Source organism: Squalius cephalus, assembly GCF_949319135.1.
Source record: "Squalius cephalus genome assembly, chromosome: 2".
Taxonomy (NCBI): domain Eukaryota; kingdom Metazoa; phylum Chordata; class Actinopteri; order Cypriniformes; family Leuciscidae; genus Squalius; species Squalius cephalus.
Genome location: NC_137123.1, coordinates 26,796,727 through 26,813,817, shown reverse-complemented (window position 1 = coordinate 26,813,817; position 17,091 = coordinate 26,796,727). Strand labels below are relative to the sequence as shown.

Below are 17,091 nucleotides of genomic sequence, written 5' to 3'. Positions count from 1 at the left end.
TTAGTTTACATTTGCCTTTATTCTTGATGTGAGCTTTCGTATTTGGGCTTCTGATTGGCCGCATTATACGTCAATCAAGCATTAAAGCCAATGAGCGGCCAGTGCGCTGGCGTTACTGAACCATGATGTCACTTTTACATTTCAATTCACAATGCAACGTTACAAACATGCAGACAGTGACCGTGGATGATATCATCGTCGTCGTGAGTCAGCACTGCAGTACTTAAAAAGGCCACTGACCCAGTATTTGAAATGAAACTAAAGTATCATATCAAGTTGGCCACTGTTGTGCAATTCCTGCGGCTTCCTCTGACATTCTGGTGAACTGAAGCCACTTTTAACATTTAAGTTAAATCAGACTAAATGATTGTTCCAAAATAATTGACAAATTATTGCTTTGTCTTCAGTGTCATTATTCAAATGTACAGACCAATACATTTGTCCATACGTTTAAACTGAAATATTATGTAGCCTTGCATAAGCTTAAATTTAAACTACTCAAGTTTTTCGTTAGAAATGAACAAAACGTCATCAATAAGCGAGAATATTAATAATAAAACTACATCAAAACATGGCCTTTTAATTTTACTTGCATAAACTTTGACTTTCAGATGAAAAAGATGACCAAAAGCCTGGTTCTGCCATGGTTCATCAATAGGTGGCAGCAGAGAGAAATGTAGACTTCTCTTTCTGCCCTTTAATTTTAAGTTCTTTTTTTTTTTCTTTTTTTCTTTTTTGTAATTGTTGTGTGTCTCAATTTATACTTACAAAATGTGAAAATGTGTCAAGAACTTGCAGTTGAATTCTGCAATTTTGAAAGTTAAAAAATTAGCCTACTTGGTCTTGGAGCTACTTTGAACTTTTGCTCTACACCACATTTGGGCTGTAGTTCATTTGATAAGTTTGTGAGAGATATGGACAATAGGCTAAATGTATTTTACAGAAGTATTTTGAGACAAAATTGTACTCATAAATATATTCTGTATGCTGTAGCTATACCATCATGTGTAAAGCCTCAGTTGATACCCTGATCAGTACGGAAAAGACTTTACAATTTGTTTTTTAAATGTTTATATTTAAACCCCCTGGTATTATTCAGTCATTTTACACCAATTAATTTTGCATTTGTACTTTTTTTTTACTTCATTGGAATGTGGAATGGTACAAAACACACACACACACACACACACACACACACACACACACACACACACACACACACACACACACACACACACACACACACACACACACACACAACACGCACACACACTGTTGCCTTTGGCTTGCTCAGTTGGGGATATTTTGGGAATATTAATTTATTTTTATCAATCAATAAATTCCACTAGAAACAAACCTTGTTGTATTATTTTAATTTAATACTGTGAAGCTGCTTTGATACAATTTGTATTGTGAAAAGCGCTATACAAATATACTTGACTTGATTTGACTTGACTTGACTTGACACACACACACACACACACACGCACGCACGCACACACAAAACATAGACATCATTCAAAAAGGTTAAACGGGTTGTTAAAAAAAAAGAGTCACACTTGTATTGTTCACAGTCAGAAATGAGGCCTGCCACAATCATGAATTTTGTGCTGATAATTAATTTTCATACAAAAAATGTATTAAAGATTTAATTCTTTTTTTTGGGGGGGGGGGGTTTCACAAAAATGTTATTTACATCATTCATGAAACCTTTTTTTTCTCTGAAACGTTTTAGTTGGGTGGTTTCAGAATGTTCAGAGAGCATTCAAGAGTAACATCACCAAAATGTTTGTAATATTAAAAAATGGAATGTTCCCTTGACATTTGCATAGCCAAAAAAAAAAAAAAAAAAAAAATGTTTTAAAATGTTTATGTTCATTCCAAGACCTTTCAGAAATGTTTTTATAATTTATGGGAACATTAGCAATCTCTTTCCTGCAGGCTAGTATACTTCCTCCCTGAGTGCGACATGGATTTTTGTTCATCACAACAAAAAGACTGTTGTAAATCTAAATCATATGAAACAGAACAAAGAAACAAGGCGAGGAAAATAACACTGAGCCAATCCTGCTGAAAAATCCAGGATAAACCATCATGAATTCCATATAGTTCAAGGCTGGTTAGTGCTGATCTGGTGGACTGACATAGTCATACTGTTCTCAAGCAAGGGAAGGGAAGGGAAGTGGCTTCATAAAAGTTAACTGAGGATAATGCTGGAATTTTCCAGGCATGACCTTACCGTTTAGATCTTATATCTTATTACAAAGACAGTGAGGAAAATCTAGCATAGCTGATCACTAGCACAAGGTATGTTTTGCATGCTGGGACCTGCAGGAGAAGCAGGAGGAGGGCTGGTGCGCCAGTTTTGCTTGAAAACAGGATGACTATGCTGGATCACCTAGACCAGCACTACCAGCTCTAACCAGGATAAACCAGCCTGGACCAACATGGAATTCATGCATGTTTATGCTGGAATTTTCAGCAGGGAAGTTCAAAGTCATAATCCGACCCTCCTTTCTCCCCCTTCTGCTTGGTTTGGAGGAAATCTTTCTGCATTCATGGTCTAAGCCACAAAGTTTCCCTGTTCTTTCTTCAGACAGCTTAGTGTCTGGTGGTATTACTTGCTAAGGGACAGTCTCAACATGGTCCTAGAAGTTTCTCTAATGATTGACACAGAGGCAGGCTGACATGGGCTTGCAAGGCTCCCAAACTGAATTATTTGTGTTTGGCGGTATTACTTGCTTATTTGGTGACCACAATACAACTACAATACATACTCTCCACACAGAGTTCTGATCTCACCAACCATCATCATGTCCATCTGTGATTACATGAAGAAACAAACTGTTACACAAGTGCCTAAAACTTTTCACAGGTAGCTTTGCAGGTATATTTCTTCAAGCGTCTTGGAGACGTTGCCGCAGTTCTTCTGGATTTAGCCTCTCTCAGTTTTTTCTGTTTCTTCATGTAATCCCAGATGAACTTGATGATGGTGAGATCAGATCATACCGGCTGTTGTCTGACTACTTGTGCATACAAAAATCTCACTTGATTATTACGATTAATGGCAAAAGGAAATGTAACTGATATTTCCAACTGACACACTACAGCAAAATATATAAATAACTGGTTTAAAATCATTTTTTTGTGGGTGAAAATCCTAACTTTTCTTTTGTATTGGTGTATCATTGCGCATGTAACAAAGAAGATGTGCATTTGTGGATCAGGAGACACATGTGCATTCATTGATATCTTTTATTATGAGTCAATCTCATTTGATTTATTTGGATTTTGAGACTTTCTTTTCGTGGTTTTCAAGCATTTCACAACCCACACACAACCAATGAATAAGCCTGGTGCTAATTATTAATGTGTGCACAACTACTTGACAAAAAAAGAAAACATTTGTATTCACAAAAATAACTCTATTTGTACACTTGGCTGCACATTCAATTATTTCAGAATTTTGCACACACAAGTTGAAAGGCATTTGGCTGTGTATAGTAAAACATATCTGCAACATTTATCAAGTTCATGGATATCTGTGCATGCATGTGTTCACTAAATTCATCCCATAATATTTTCCTGTTCATTTATTTTAAAAAATAATTCAAAATAAGCTACTGCATTGTGATATAGCCTACAGTATATGCTCAGCTAGAATAAACATAAGAAAATACATATAACAAATCAAACCATAAAATCTGTGAAGTGTGTCCAAACGTCTGACAGGTAATGTATGGCCTTTGTAACATTAGTCTCCGTGTATCCAAGTGCAAGGATTCAGTAACACCACTCTGCATGCAGAGGGAAGTAAAGAGTCAATTCTGTTTTCACTTTCAAACCAAGCTGCGTACTGGTGTCATCGCTGCTCATTGACGATGGCTTTAACCCGGTTCGAGCGGTTTTTAAGCCGACTGCTTCGAGCTGTGATGTGGATGTTATTCGCCGCTTTTAAGTTATTTGCACCTCAGCAACGGCATGGAGTTTCGCGACTCCCACCCATCACTAACCCACTTCTGCTGCTCTCAGCCATGCAGCTTGCACGAAAGATTCGTCGGAAGGAAGTAAGATGTAAATAAAAACTCCATAGGCTCTATATATTGATCATTATAATTAACAGCATGACCGTAATGACATGTTGATTACACTTTGAATGACGCTACGGTAAAGTCATTATTTCACAGTCACACCACTCAGGAGGAAGAGATGCGACGAGGTGAATTGCAATGAATGCTGGGAGTTGTAGTAGTTTCTTAAAAACGTACAGTTTTATTTGTATTTTTTTTTTGTACCACACACAGTGTAGTTTATTAACATCACAGTTTGTTTTCTTATATCAGTTCAGCTATTTATGTAGGTAATCAGAGTGGGAACTTATTTACACACCAGAGGAATCACGAGTTTTCAAGGCTGGTCAAAGGTCAGCAGCACTTATGAAGGGCTTAGTTAAGTATGCAATAAAAGTCTCCCATAGGTCTGTGTATCAAGCCAGTTATTTTGTCTGAAAATCACATTTATTTTCAGTTCCCCCCTTTTAAAAGAAATGCTTGTGTAAACATTTTTTTAATAATAATAATTCTAGTTTTAAAGGATACATGTATAATGTAGACGTTTTAAAATATAAGTTTGTGACTCATATATACTTAAAAACATATAGTACTTAAACTTTTTAATAAATAGGAAAAAAGTGATTTTTCAAATGTTATTCTATACCATCACACATCATATTTGCACACAATATCAAAAAAAGCCTACCCATCATCATACCATCAAAGGATATGATTTGCTTTTTTTTCCAGTATATGCTTTGATGAAAATTTTTTGAAGTTTCATTTTTCAAGATTTCAAGTAATCAAAAAAGCCCCCCAATAACCCCAGACTGTTATAATACTCAAATGTATTATTGCTATATATTTATAATTTTTTTTACAATTCCTTTTCTTTCTTGGAGAACAGACAGATATAACACAGTGTGTACATTTATCTATGCATTTAGCTACATTCATTATATTCACAATAGATCTGACCTAAGTTTTGAATCTGTGCATTTCTACTGTATGTTTGTCTTTCAGTTCGTTACCCATGCACATTTTTGTATACATCTGTGTGCTGTAGTGACTTTTACTGCATTGTGCATTCCAAACACTTATTGATTTCCTTCAAATATCTCTAGGTAACAAGTGTTGAAGTGGTACAGGCCTACATTGACCGAATTCAGGAAGTCAACCCACTTATCAATGCCATGGTGAAGGACAGGTGAGGGAGTTCAAGGGCAAAATCATCCTACATTTCATTCTGACTCTGAACACACATTCTCATTTGTTCAGGTTTTCTGCAGCGCTTCAGGAAGCCGCACAGGTAGACAAACTAATAGAGGAGGAGACGGGAGGAGAGGATGTGTTGGAGGACAGGCTACCTCTACTTGGGGTACCCATCACTGTTAAAGAGGCCTTTGCTCTGCAAGGTATATTATATAACTCTTCATTCCAGAATGGTGGATGTCTGTAGGGTGACACTTTCTGTTTTCTTCCTAACAGGCATGCCTAACTCGACAGGACTGTTGAGCAGACGGGATCTGGTTTCGGGGGCAGATGCCCCATCTGTTGCACTGTTGAAGAGGGCTGGAGCGATCCCACTGGGTGTAACTAACTGCAGTGAGCTCTGTATGTGGCTAGAGTCCCACAACCACCTCTATGGCATCACTAACAACCCCTATGACTTTGAGAGAATTGCAGGCGGCAGCTCAGGTCATTTTTATACACATCCTGACACTTTAACCATAGTAAAACTGACAGAAAAATCATAATTTTCAATTTTATAATTATTATACAATTGCAGACATTGTTGTTCATTTTTATGCACTTTTAGGAGTTTTGCATACAGTTTTTTTTTTTACTTTTCGCTTCCCACGTACCGACTAGGACATGAAAAGTTTAGTAGATTATTCGCGCTAAATGAATGGTTAATGTCATAGTGCAATGAGCAGAAACTGCTCTTTGTAAATAATTGGAATCTGTTTTGGGAGCGTCCTAGGCTTTTCCGTGCTGATGGCTTACACCCAAGCAGATTCGGAGCGGATCTTCTGTCGGATAACATCTCCAAAATGTTAAATACCTTTTGACTAGTAACCAAAAGTCCAAATCATAGTCTCTGCTGTACCAATTTAACTGATATAAATACTAGTGTAGAACATTGCATAGAAACTGCAATGTTCCTCGTTTAGTGAGATCAAATAATAAATCTACTGCAGGATCTAGGAAAAATCTAATTGTTATGAAAACAGAAAATGTTGCTATTAGTAAACAAAAACAATTTCTAAAGCTAGGTCTTCTAAACATTAGATCACTCACACCTAAGGCAGTTATTGTAAATGAAATAGTCACAGATAATAGCTTCGATGTACTATGCCTTACTGAAACCTGGCTTAAACCAAATGATTATTTCGGTCTAAATGAGTCTACTCCATCAGTATACTCCTATAAGCATGAGCCCCGTCTGATTGGTCGTGGCGGAGGTGTTGCAATAATCTATAGAGATATTCTCAATGTTACTCAGAAAACGGGTTATACGTTTATTTCGTTTGAAGTACTTGTACTAAATGTTACGCTCTTAGATGTAAGAAAGAAATCCCTATTATCTCTAGCTTTGGCTACCGTATATAGACCGCCTGGGCCTTACGCTGATTTCCTAAAAGAGTTTGCAGATTTTCTCTCAGACCTATTAGTCAATGTCGATAAAGCATTAATTGTTGGAGATTTTAACATACACATAGATAATCCAAATGATGCGTTAGGGGCTGCGTTTACATATTTATTAAACTCTTTTGGGGTCAAGCAAAACGTTACCGGACCAACTCATTGTTTTAATCATACACTCGATTTAATTATATCACATGGAACCGATCCAACCGATATAGATATCATTCCACAAAGTGATGATGTCACTGACCATTACATGGTAACTTGCATATTACGTACTCCTGTAATATGTAATTCTGCGCCGCGTTATCGATCAGGCAGAACAATCCTTCCATCCACCATAGATGCTTATTTGATCTGTCTCAGCTGCTCAGTGAACCCAAACAAATAGATGAACTAGAGGAATTAACTAGCACTATGAGCACCATTCTCTCTGGAAAATTGGATATTGTTGCACCCATTAGATTAAAAAAGGTCAGAGAGAAAAGTAAAGCACCCTGGTACAACAATACTACGCATGTTCTAAAGAGAGAAACCCGTAATTTAGAGCGTAAATGGAAACAAACTAATTTAGAGGTCTTTAGAATCGCATGGAAAGACAGTATGTCACGTTATAAAAAGGCCCTAAAAGCAGCCAGGGCTGAGCACCTCCGCAAACTAATAGAAAACAACCAAAACAATCCTAGGTTTTTATTTAACACCGTGGCTAGACTAACAAATAAACAGATGTCACCTGAACAAAATATTCCGTTACAGTTTAGTAGTAATGATTTCATGAAGTTCTTCACTGAGAAAATAGAAAACATCAGAACCACAATTGTAAACGTTCAGTCCTCAATCGCGCCTTATAATTCAGCCTCAACTATCACCCCGCAAGAACAATTACAGTGCTTTACAACTATAGAACAAAAAGAGTTAAATAAACTTATCACTTCATCTAAAACAACAACATGTTTATTAGATCCTATACCCACTAAACTACTGAAAGAAGTGTTACCTGCAGTGGAAGAGACTCTCCTCAATATTATTAACTCATCTTTATCTTTAGGTCATGTTCCAAGAACATTTAAATTGGCAGTTATAAAACCACTCATTAAGAAACCACAATTAGATCATAATAACCTAGCAAATTATAGACCCATTTCAAATCTTCCTTTTATGTCTAAAATACTAGAAAAAGTTGTATCCGCCCAACTGTGCTCTTTCTTGCAAGAAAATTACATCTATGAAAAGTTTCAGTCTGGATTCAGACCGCATCATAGCACAGAAACTGTGCTCGTTAAAATCACAAATGATTTACTATTAGCTTCTGACCAAGGCTGTATCTCAATACTAGTTTTACTTGATCTTAGTGCTGCGTTCGATACTATAGATCACACAATACTCTTAGATCGACTACAAAATTGTAATGGTGTTCAAGGACAAGCATTAAACTGGTTCAGATCATACTTATCTGACCGCTACCATTTTGTCTATTTAAATGGAGAAAAATCAATCATAAGTCCAGTAAACTATGGAGTGCCGCAGGGATCTGTGTTAGGCCCTCTGTTATTCTCAATATATATGCTGCCACTTGGAAATATTATAAGGAAACATGGAATTAGTTTCCATTGTTATGCTGATGACACTCGAATCTATATTTCATCACGGCCAGATGAAAACGCTAAATTATCCAAATTGACAGAGTGTGTTAAAGATATAAAAGATTGGATGACGCGCAACTTTCTTTTATTAAATCCAGACAAGACAGAGGTACTAATCATCGGTTCAAAAAACCGCCCACAAAACCTCTCACACTACAACTTTAACATAGTAGGATGTCCTGTTACTTTATCCTCTACAGTAAAAGACCTGGGTGTTATACTAGACTGCAACCTGTCTTTTGAAAATCATATTTCATATGTTACAAGAACAGCCTTTTTCCACCTTAGAAACATTGCTAAGCTACGTAACATGCTATCAGTTTCTGATGCAGAAAAGTTAGTTCATGCATTCATGACCTCGAGACTAGATTACTGTAATGCTTTATTAGCCGGTTGTCCTGCATCCTTAATAAACAAGCTACAGTTAGTCCAAAATGCCGCCGCTAGAGTTCTTACTAGATCAAGAAAATATTATCATATAACACCAATTTTATCATCACTACATTGGTTACCTATAAAGTTCCGTATTAATTACAAGGTATTGCTACTGACTTATAAAGCCCTAAACGGCTTAGCTCCAGTCTATTTAACGGACCTTCTATCACCCTATAATCCATCGCGCTCTTTAAGATCACTAAATTCGAGGCTTTTGGTCATACCTAGGATATCCAGGTCCACCAAAGGAGGGAGAGCATTTTCACATTTAGCTCCAAAACTCTGGAATAGCCTTCCTGATACTGTTCGTTGCTCAGACTCGCTCTCCCAGTTTAAAACTAGATTAAAGACGCATCTCTTCAGCCAGGCATTCATATAATACTTTTAATCTTACAGTTAAATCCGACCTCTAGTTCATAAACGCCAGAGGAGAACTGGCCCCCAACTGAGCCTGGGTTCTCCCAAGGTTTTTTTTCTCCATTAGGTCACCTGATGGAGTTTTTCGGTTCCTTGCCACTGTTGCCTTTGGCTTGCTCAGTTGGGGATATTTCATTTAATTAATCAATCAACAATACTATTGATCAGCATTACCAAACGTGGACGTTTTCCACTAGAAACAAACATTGATGTATTATTTTAATTTAATACTGTGAAGCTGCTTTGATACAATCTGTATTGTGAAAAGCGCTATATAAATAAACTTGACTTGACTTGACTCGTTAAAGATAAATAGAGCTAAATTAAAAAAAATAAACCTAAAATTAAACATTAAAATATAATTCAAATTTATTTAATTACAATTTTCACCATTAAAAACATTTTACTCCTAAAAAAATTTATAGTTTTTAAAACAAAAAATGTAATGTAAGTATTTTTGTCTACCTCTTTTTGCTGCAATACATATTGTTTCAAAGCAGCTTTACTGAAAATGATTGTTTCAATAAATGTATGCACAAGTCAGTAAACACTCACACAAGATAAATAATCCAAATAAGTCATATTATTAACCCAATAAAATGGCTTTAAAACCAGTAAAGGGTTAGGTCACCCAAAAATGAAAAATCTTTAATTACTACTCACCTTAATGTCGTTCCAAACCCGTAAGACTTTCGTTCATCTTCGAAATACAAATGATCTTTTTGAAAAAATCCAAGAGCTTTCTGTATTCTCCATAGACCGCTACACAACTGACACGTTGATGCTTTAAAAAGTTCATAAAGAGATAAACTAATCCATAAGAATTGAGCGGTTTAGTCACAATTTTCTAAAGAGACACGATCACTTTACATTTACATTAAATAATTTAGCAGACGCTTTTATCCAAAGCGACTTACAAATGAGGAGAGCAATAGAAGCAATTAAACTAACAATAGGACAACAATGTGCAAGTGCTGGGACCCTTCCCAGTTTAGTCTAATGCAGTATACTTAATTTTTTTTTTATATATATATACAGTATATATATGTGTGTATGTGTGTGTGTGTGTGTGTGTGTGTGTGTGTGTGTGTGTGTGTGTGTGTGTGTGTGTGTGTGTGTTTCATCCTCTCCACTAGGTGTCACTATAGGTCCAATATGACTGCCAGGGCAACATTTATGAAAATTAATTGTAGTTAATTCTGTCACTTGCAGGAGGTGAGGGCAGTATATTGGGTGCTGGTGCCTCTGTGATTGGAGTTGGGTCAGATATCGGGGGTAGTATCCGTATTCCCTGCTTTTTCAATGGCATCTTCGGACACAAGCCATCATTAGGTAAGAAGAGTGGGTGCAGTTGTGTGTGTGTGTTGGTTAGTAGAATAATGGTGACAGTCTACAGAGGGAGTATGTGGTTTCTACTGTATATATATTTAACGTTGTAATTGTAGTAATGTTGATTAGTGCCATAAGTAAGGCAAACTACATTTGGTTTTCTCTGTACATAAAGGTGTCGTAAGTAATGATGGACAGTATCCTCCCACCTCGGGACTGCAGATGGGATTTCTGTGTACAGGACCTATGTGCCGCTATGCAGAAGACCTGATTCCCATGCTAAGCATCATGGGAGGACCCAATGCAAACAAGTAATATAATACGATATTTACAAAAACTTTTTACATAAAGGGCAACATGACAGAAATACTTTTCTGTAGCATCTACATTATGATTCGAAAGTTTGGGGTTTGCATGATTTTTTTAATCTTTTTAAAAGAAGTTTCTTATGCTCACCAAAGCTACATTTATTTGATAAAAATACAGTGATGAAAAATATTATTACAATTTAAAATAACCATTTTCTGTTTAATACATTGTGAAATGTAATTTATTACTGTGATGGCAAGGCAGCTCTTACTCCAGTTTTAAGTGTCACATAATCCTTCAGAAATCATTCTAAAATGCTGATTGCTTCTTAGTAGCAATGTTGAAAAAAATCTTTACTCCTCAATATTTTTGTGGAAATCCTTTTTTCCAAGAGTCTTTGATGAATGGAAAGTTCGACAGAACAGCATTTATTTGAAATAGAAATCTTTTGAATGTCTTTACTGTCATTATTGATCAATTTAATTCATCCTTGCTGATTAAAATTATTAATGGTACACTATGTAGCTTTTTTTGTTCAAAATGAACAAAATTGAAAGAATGAGTTAATACATCATCAATCCTTCTTCCAAAATGTGTTTTTTTCTTACCCTGATTCACTATGGTACGCCTATTATAGGTGTTTATATTTTAGACCCGATGGGATAGTTTTCGCAGGAAATTGCGTACATATGTCACTCGCCTGTGTGTGTTTTGTCATATCTGTAAATAGAGAAAGTTGCTCCAGCTACTTTGGATGTTTCTCAATACTGAAATTAATGCTTCCTCATTTCCTTGCTCCTCCATCCTCCAGCCTGTGACCCAGAAACTGATCAAAGTTAGCCATCTTGGAGGACATCTCAATTCTCTAATTTCACCATGAGGAACCAGGATTTCTTAACCAGTTTAATATTCCAGTATACAAATAAGATTACCTTTGATTCTTCTGTCCTCATTTTCTTTCCTTGCATCCTTCCCTCGGATCCTACGGGGGAGACGCGAGGAAAGGAGGTGAGGAGAGGAGAATGCACAAATTAGAAATGAGAAGCACCCTTTGGGGATTTCTCCCAAAGTGTATGGTGTGGGAGTGGGTTAGTTGTCACAATGAGCGAGAATGGATGACATGGGCACTTAAATCTCCAACCTTCGTGGAATCACCCGTTTAAAAAAAACGCAGAACAGAGGAGAGTCTGCTGGCAAAAGAGAAACGCGATAGAGCTCGTAATAAAACAAGAATTAACATTGGCTTGGCTTTTCGGAGATGGCGAGAACTGAGAGATTTGAAATGTTGTAAAAGTGGCAACAGACGAGTAAGGTGTTTTATTGAACAGACAAACTCCCATATGTGGCTCTCTAACAGAGTTCATTGTAAAGCATTATCTATTGTGAAGGGTCATTTCATGATGGTTGTTATAGCGCTGTGCTGGAATTTATTTTCAAGGAACCATTAATACAGTCTGTTAATGGTTATCTATGATAACGACTTCAGAGGGCCAAAAGTTACATTGTGTACCTTTACTGACCTAAAAGTTTTGAACGGCAGTGTATTTTCATTATAGTTTCATTGTTTTTTCCTTTAAGTATATTCACTACGTGGCTTTCATCTTACTGTTTCGTCTTGATTATTTTCAATGGTTCAAATCAACCCCTATTACGAATGAATCCCAAATGAAAAATTGTCTCTGTCTGTTTCACTCTCTTTAGACTGTCTCTCACTGATGAAGTAGATTTGAAAAAGCTGAGATTCTTCTCTGTTCCCCACAATGGGGGCTCTCATTTAGTCTCTCCAGTGGACGCACAGCTGCTTCAGGCACAGAAGATGGTACGTTGGTGTAGGTGTGTGTGTGTGTGTGTGTGTGTATGGGCTTCAGTCAAGTGATATTTATCTCAAAATGAGCTTTATTTTTAGGTGGTCAGACGCTTAGAGGCAGACCTTGGGGTTAAGGTCCAAGAGCTGTTCATCCCACAGCTCAAATACTCCTTTCAGATCTGGGGAACTATGATGGCTTCACCTGGCAAGGATGGAAAGGTGTGTGTTTTGGGGCATTACAATTTTTATGTACATACAATGTTCATGCCCTTATTGTACGTAACATGGATTAAATGAATATATTGGATCAAATATTTAACTTACATTTTTTTTAAAGATGGTAGTCAATTTCAGAAGATTGTTGACTACCATAAGATAACTTTCAATCTCTCACTGAGCAAAGGCTAACTTAAGCTCATTATTTTCATTCAGTTAAGTGCCCTTTTGATATTTTTGCTATTAATGAAGTTATAATTAAGTTTAGGTGTCAGAGCTTAACTAGAGCAGAGCCTGTTTACACGTTTTATATACATGAGTGATTCTAATTTTGCATTGCAAATTCAGTGCTTGCCAAACACAAGTAACACAAGTTACTTCCTTTTTTTACTTTTAACGGAAAAAAACCAGATTTCTTTAGAGCAGTGTTTGTCAACTCTGTTACTGTCAATTCTGTTACATACTGTCAATTTTGTTACTCCACCTTGGTAACAGTTTGACGGTAACAGAATTGACTATTTTAAACTTCTTAGCCAAAAACTTCACTTGCTAGCATAAATGCTAAAAACACATGGCACTAATGAAATCATGATTAAAAGACTTGTAAACAACCCACTGTGTGGTCAGTGATACATTCTGGTTTCCTTTTGATATTGTGGTAACAGTTTTGACATTTTACAAAATAACTCTTGGTGTAAGAACTTTTTAGATTAAAATATTTTCTCAGAGAGAACACACATACCTTTCAGTGCTTCAGACCTTATCAGTGAGGGAAAGTGACATCATTCCTGTATCTTACAGTTGTGGGAGATAATTCCACCAATTTGAAGGCAAAAAGTACAGTACAGTAACAGAATTGACGCAAGATTTATGAACATGCATTTTTATAAGATAAAAGTTATTAACAATTTAATGTTGTAGAATTAAGAAAATTACTATTTAGGGCGTTTATAAATTAAATATTACCATAAAGAAAAGTAAAATAAAATGTTTTGATTACACAATGATACTAATAAATACACTGACTAATTCAGACAAGAAATTGTGATTTTCAGCTTGTGATCCATGACAATTAAAAAAATAACCATTTGAAAAAATAAAAAATATAATGTACCAAATGTACCTGCAATTATAGAATCACTCACATGCTTTCTTACAATACAAGCATATTCATTTTTATACTGTATTTGGGTTACTGCATAACATGAATGATGTTCTAGTTGTCAACGTAGTTTTTATCAGAAGGTTTTGTCATTTTTTTCCATCTCAGCCTCCCACCTCATTTTCGGAGCTAATGAGTAAAGGCGGGAAGAAGGTCTGGCCAGTCTGGGAGCTGTTCAAGTGGTTTCTGGGGTTTTCTTCTCACACTATAGCAGCAATAGGTGTGTGACAGCAAATAAGCTTGTGCACTTTTAACTTTGAATTCCTCTTTCGCTCCATGTCTCACAAATTCTGATGCAAATCAGTGCTAGCAAGTCTTCTTGTGATGAGTGTTCCCAAAAGTATCCAAAGACGTGTGTTTTTGAGACTATTTAGTGTATCTGAAGATGAATGCATATGATAATAGTGTCCCTTTCTGTCTCTCTTTCTCAGGTCTGGCATTAGTTGAACTATTCCAGAGTTCCCATCCATCTTCATTCATTATACAGCAGAAGGAAAGTCTGCAGCAGGAGCTGGAGAAGTTACTAGGCACAGATGGAGTGCTCCTGTACCCCTCTCATCCACAGATTGCCCCAAAACACCACCACCCAGTTTTCACGCCCTTCAACTTCTCTTACACTGGTAAGTGTTGTTGGTTTTAATCTACTTATTAAGGCCGCGACACACCAAACCAACATCAAAGAACTAGCCCCAACGAAAGCTAACTGTGGCGTCACCTCGCATGCGTCCGGGTTTAAAGCTGTGCTTGGCCATCTGGTAGGAACGTTCTACGCCTGTGTGAGAGGAAATTACACTCTATATCAGTAGGTGACAGGTGTCTATTTTCGTAATTCAAAATGAGAAACCTTAACTAGAACTGTGGATATACACACCGTGAACAAAGCAGCACTTTCTTACTATTTTGAATATGAGTAATGATGGTCACTTTCTTCATTCAGACAGCCATGTCGTTATGAAAATATTTGCATATTTGAATTCTTTGGTAAGATGATGTAAAATTAGAGCAGCCGAAATTGGGAGCTTTGTCCCGCATCCAGCAAGACGTAATCAGTGTCCCGCATTTCAATTATGTCTGTATTATTTTATTTCTTCCCTTAAATTACAATAGCACAATTAGTAATATAATAGTAAACTGCGATTGCAGTTTAAAAATCAATTTGCGCAGCTGCCATGTTCTTAAGTCGCTACTTAAGAAAATTATTTTAGCATAAAATGTGACTTTTACCTATACTAGCCTGTTATTCAGTTCATTATATTTAGCAGACTAAAAAAGCTGCCAACTGTGTTGACATACTGCAAAAACTGAGCTAAGAGATGCTCAGCCGATCGTCGGCTTGGTGTGTCGTGGCATTAATGGGCCACCTTCCCGGAGGGGTCTAGGCTCTAAGCAGTTCTATTCTCTGCAGGTATCTTTAACATCCTGGGTCTGCCAGTGACCCAGTGTCCATTAGGGCTGAGTGTGGAGGGTTTGCCCCTGGGCGTACAGATTGTGACAGGTAAATTACAGGACCGTCTCTCTTTGGCCACCGCCCTCTACCTGGAGAAAGCTTTTGGTGGTTGGAAGGAACCAGGCAAGACGACAGCCAAGCCTTAATCCACCTGATGCATATATATCTGCAACAACTGGACCACATAACCAACCACACGTACTGTACCACATTTACAGCATGTCACTATCCAAAGCTTAGTTACGTTTGTTCTGCTTTCTAAGTGCAGAATTCATTTTACATTAACTGACATGTTTCAGAGGGCTGCATTTGTGTTTACCTTGATATATGAAAACTTTATTTTATTCATGATGAACTGGATGATTACATGAGACATTTAATAACTTTATAACTATGTGAGAAATACTGCAATTCATAACAGTACTTTTTTTTTTACTTTCATGCACTGAAAACAATGATGTTTGAACAAGCATTTGTGCTGTTCATTGTGTCCTCTAAACAAGCTTTTCAAGAGCAGGCTCTTTCTTCTGACAAATCTGTTTTATGATTAGAATATGCCATAAGCAGGCTTTAGTGTTTTAGAAGGAAGAAGTTTTGTTGCACTCAAAGGATGTAAAGCAATCATATTTACAAGTAAATAACACACTGGATCATTTTAAATGTTGGGCATTGGTGCACCTTTGTTTTCTTAGCTTTTATTACTCATACAGTATTTTGTTGTGGTTTCTCTGAAAAATCTGTTCAAACATTGCTGACGTATTAAATAAATTACCTAAAGCAGTAAGACTAAATAAAAAGTACTCTTTTAATGTGATTTTTCCCAAATATTGGGTGTCTTCTTGGATAATATATATTTTAATATGGCTTTGGGAGTATGTGAATGTTGATGATGTGTTTAACATAAATTCTCAGATATGTCAAATGTGTCATCAACATAAAACATAATTTCAAAAGAAAATATGAACAACAGACAACATGACATGCATTTATTGTTTTGTGTAATTCTGAAGGGATCATGAATAAAGACAGATAAGGGTCAAAATCTGTTGGATATAAGGATATTTCACATAACTTTTTCTTTCTCTCTCCCATCAAAAATAAGTATTTCACAATATTCAAAATCACTCAAATTCACCCATTAGACTGTGCCAATAAAACAAGCTTTGTTGCAAAACATGTTGAATTTAAAACCACCACAATATCTAATCATTTCAAGAAGCTACAAATGGCTTACTTAAGTCTACACATTAAACTCGGATTGGAGAAAGTATTTTAATGTTAAAAAAACATATATTTAATATATTTATTCATGAGATGATCCTTGGTGTAACCTATAAATATAACAAAATCATTTCATTTAAATACAAGCACATTTTAAGTTATACAGCATTTTGAATTTTTTGCAGAGTAGAAATGGCTTTTAATAGTAAAATTGTAAATTTTCTCTATATTTTGTGATGGTCAGTCCAAGGTCATTCATCGTTTTGACCATAGCACTATGTGACCACAAGATGACAGCATTACACATTATGGCATGTCTACTCAAGAGTGTAAACTATTTTGGAAAATTAAAAAAAATATGAAATTCTGTTTTAAGTAACAAGTTGGTTTGGGTACATTATTAA

At 36.2% G+C, this 17,091-nt stretch overlaps 1 protein-coding gene across 1 annotated transcript; it reads left to right on the top strand.

Annotated features, from left to right (window-relative positions):
* Positions 1–3,780: 3,780 nt before the first annotated feature.
* On the top strand, positions 3,781–17,063 carry faah2a (fatty acid amide hydrolase 2a). The gene is made up of 11 exons (XM_079864714.1): positions 3,781–4,067; positions 5,177–5,259; positions 5,331–5,467; positions 5,541–5,750; positions 10,409–10,528; positions 10,701–10,836; positions 12,536–12,653; positions 12,741–12,860; positions 14,128–14,239; positions 14,451–14,639; positions 15,425–17,063. The coding sequence occupies exons 1-11, from the start codon at positions 3,882–3,884 to the stop codon at positions 15,610–15,612; spliced, it is 1,599 nt and encodes a 532-aa protein (XP_079720840.1). The 5' UTR covers positions 3,781–3,881; the 3' UTR covers positions 15,613–17,063.
* The last annotated feature ends 28 nt before the right edge of the window (positions 17,064–17,091 follow it).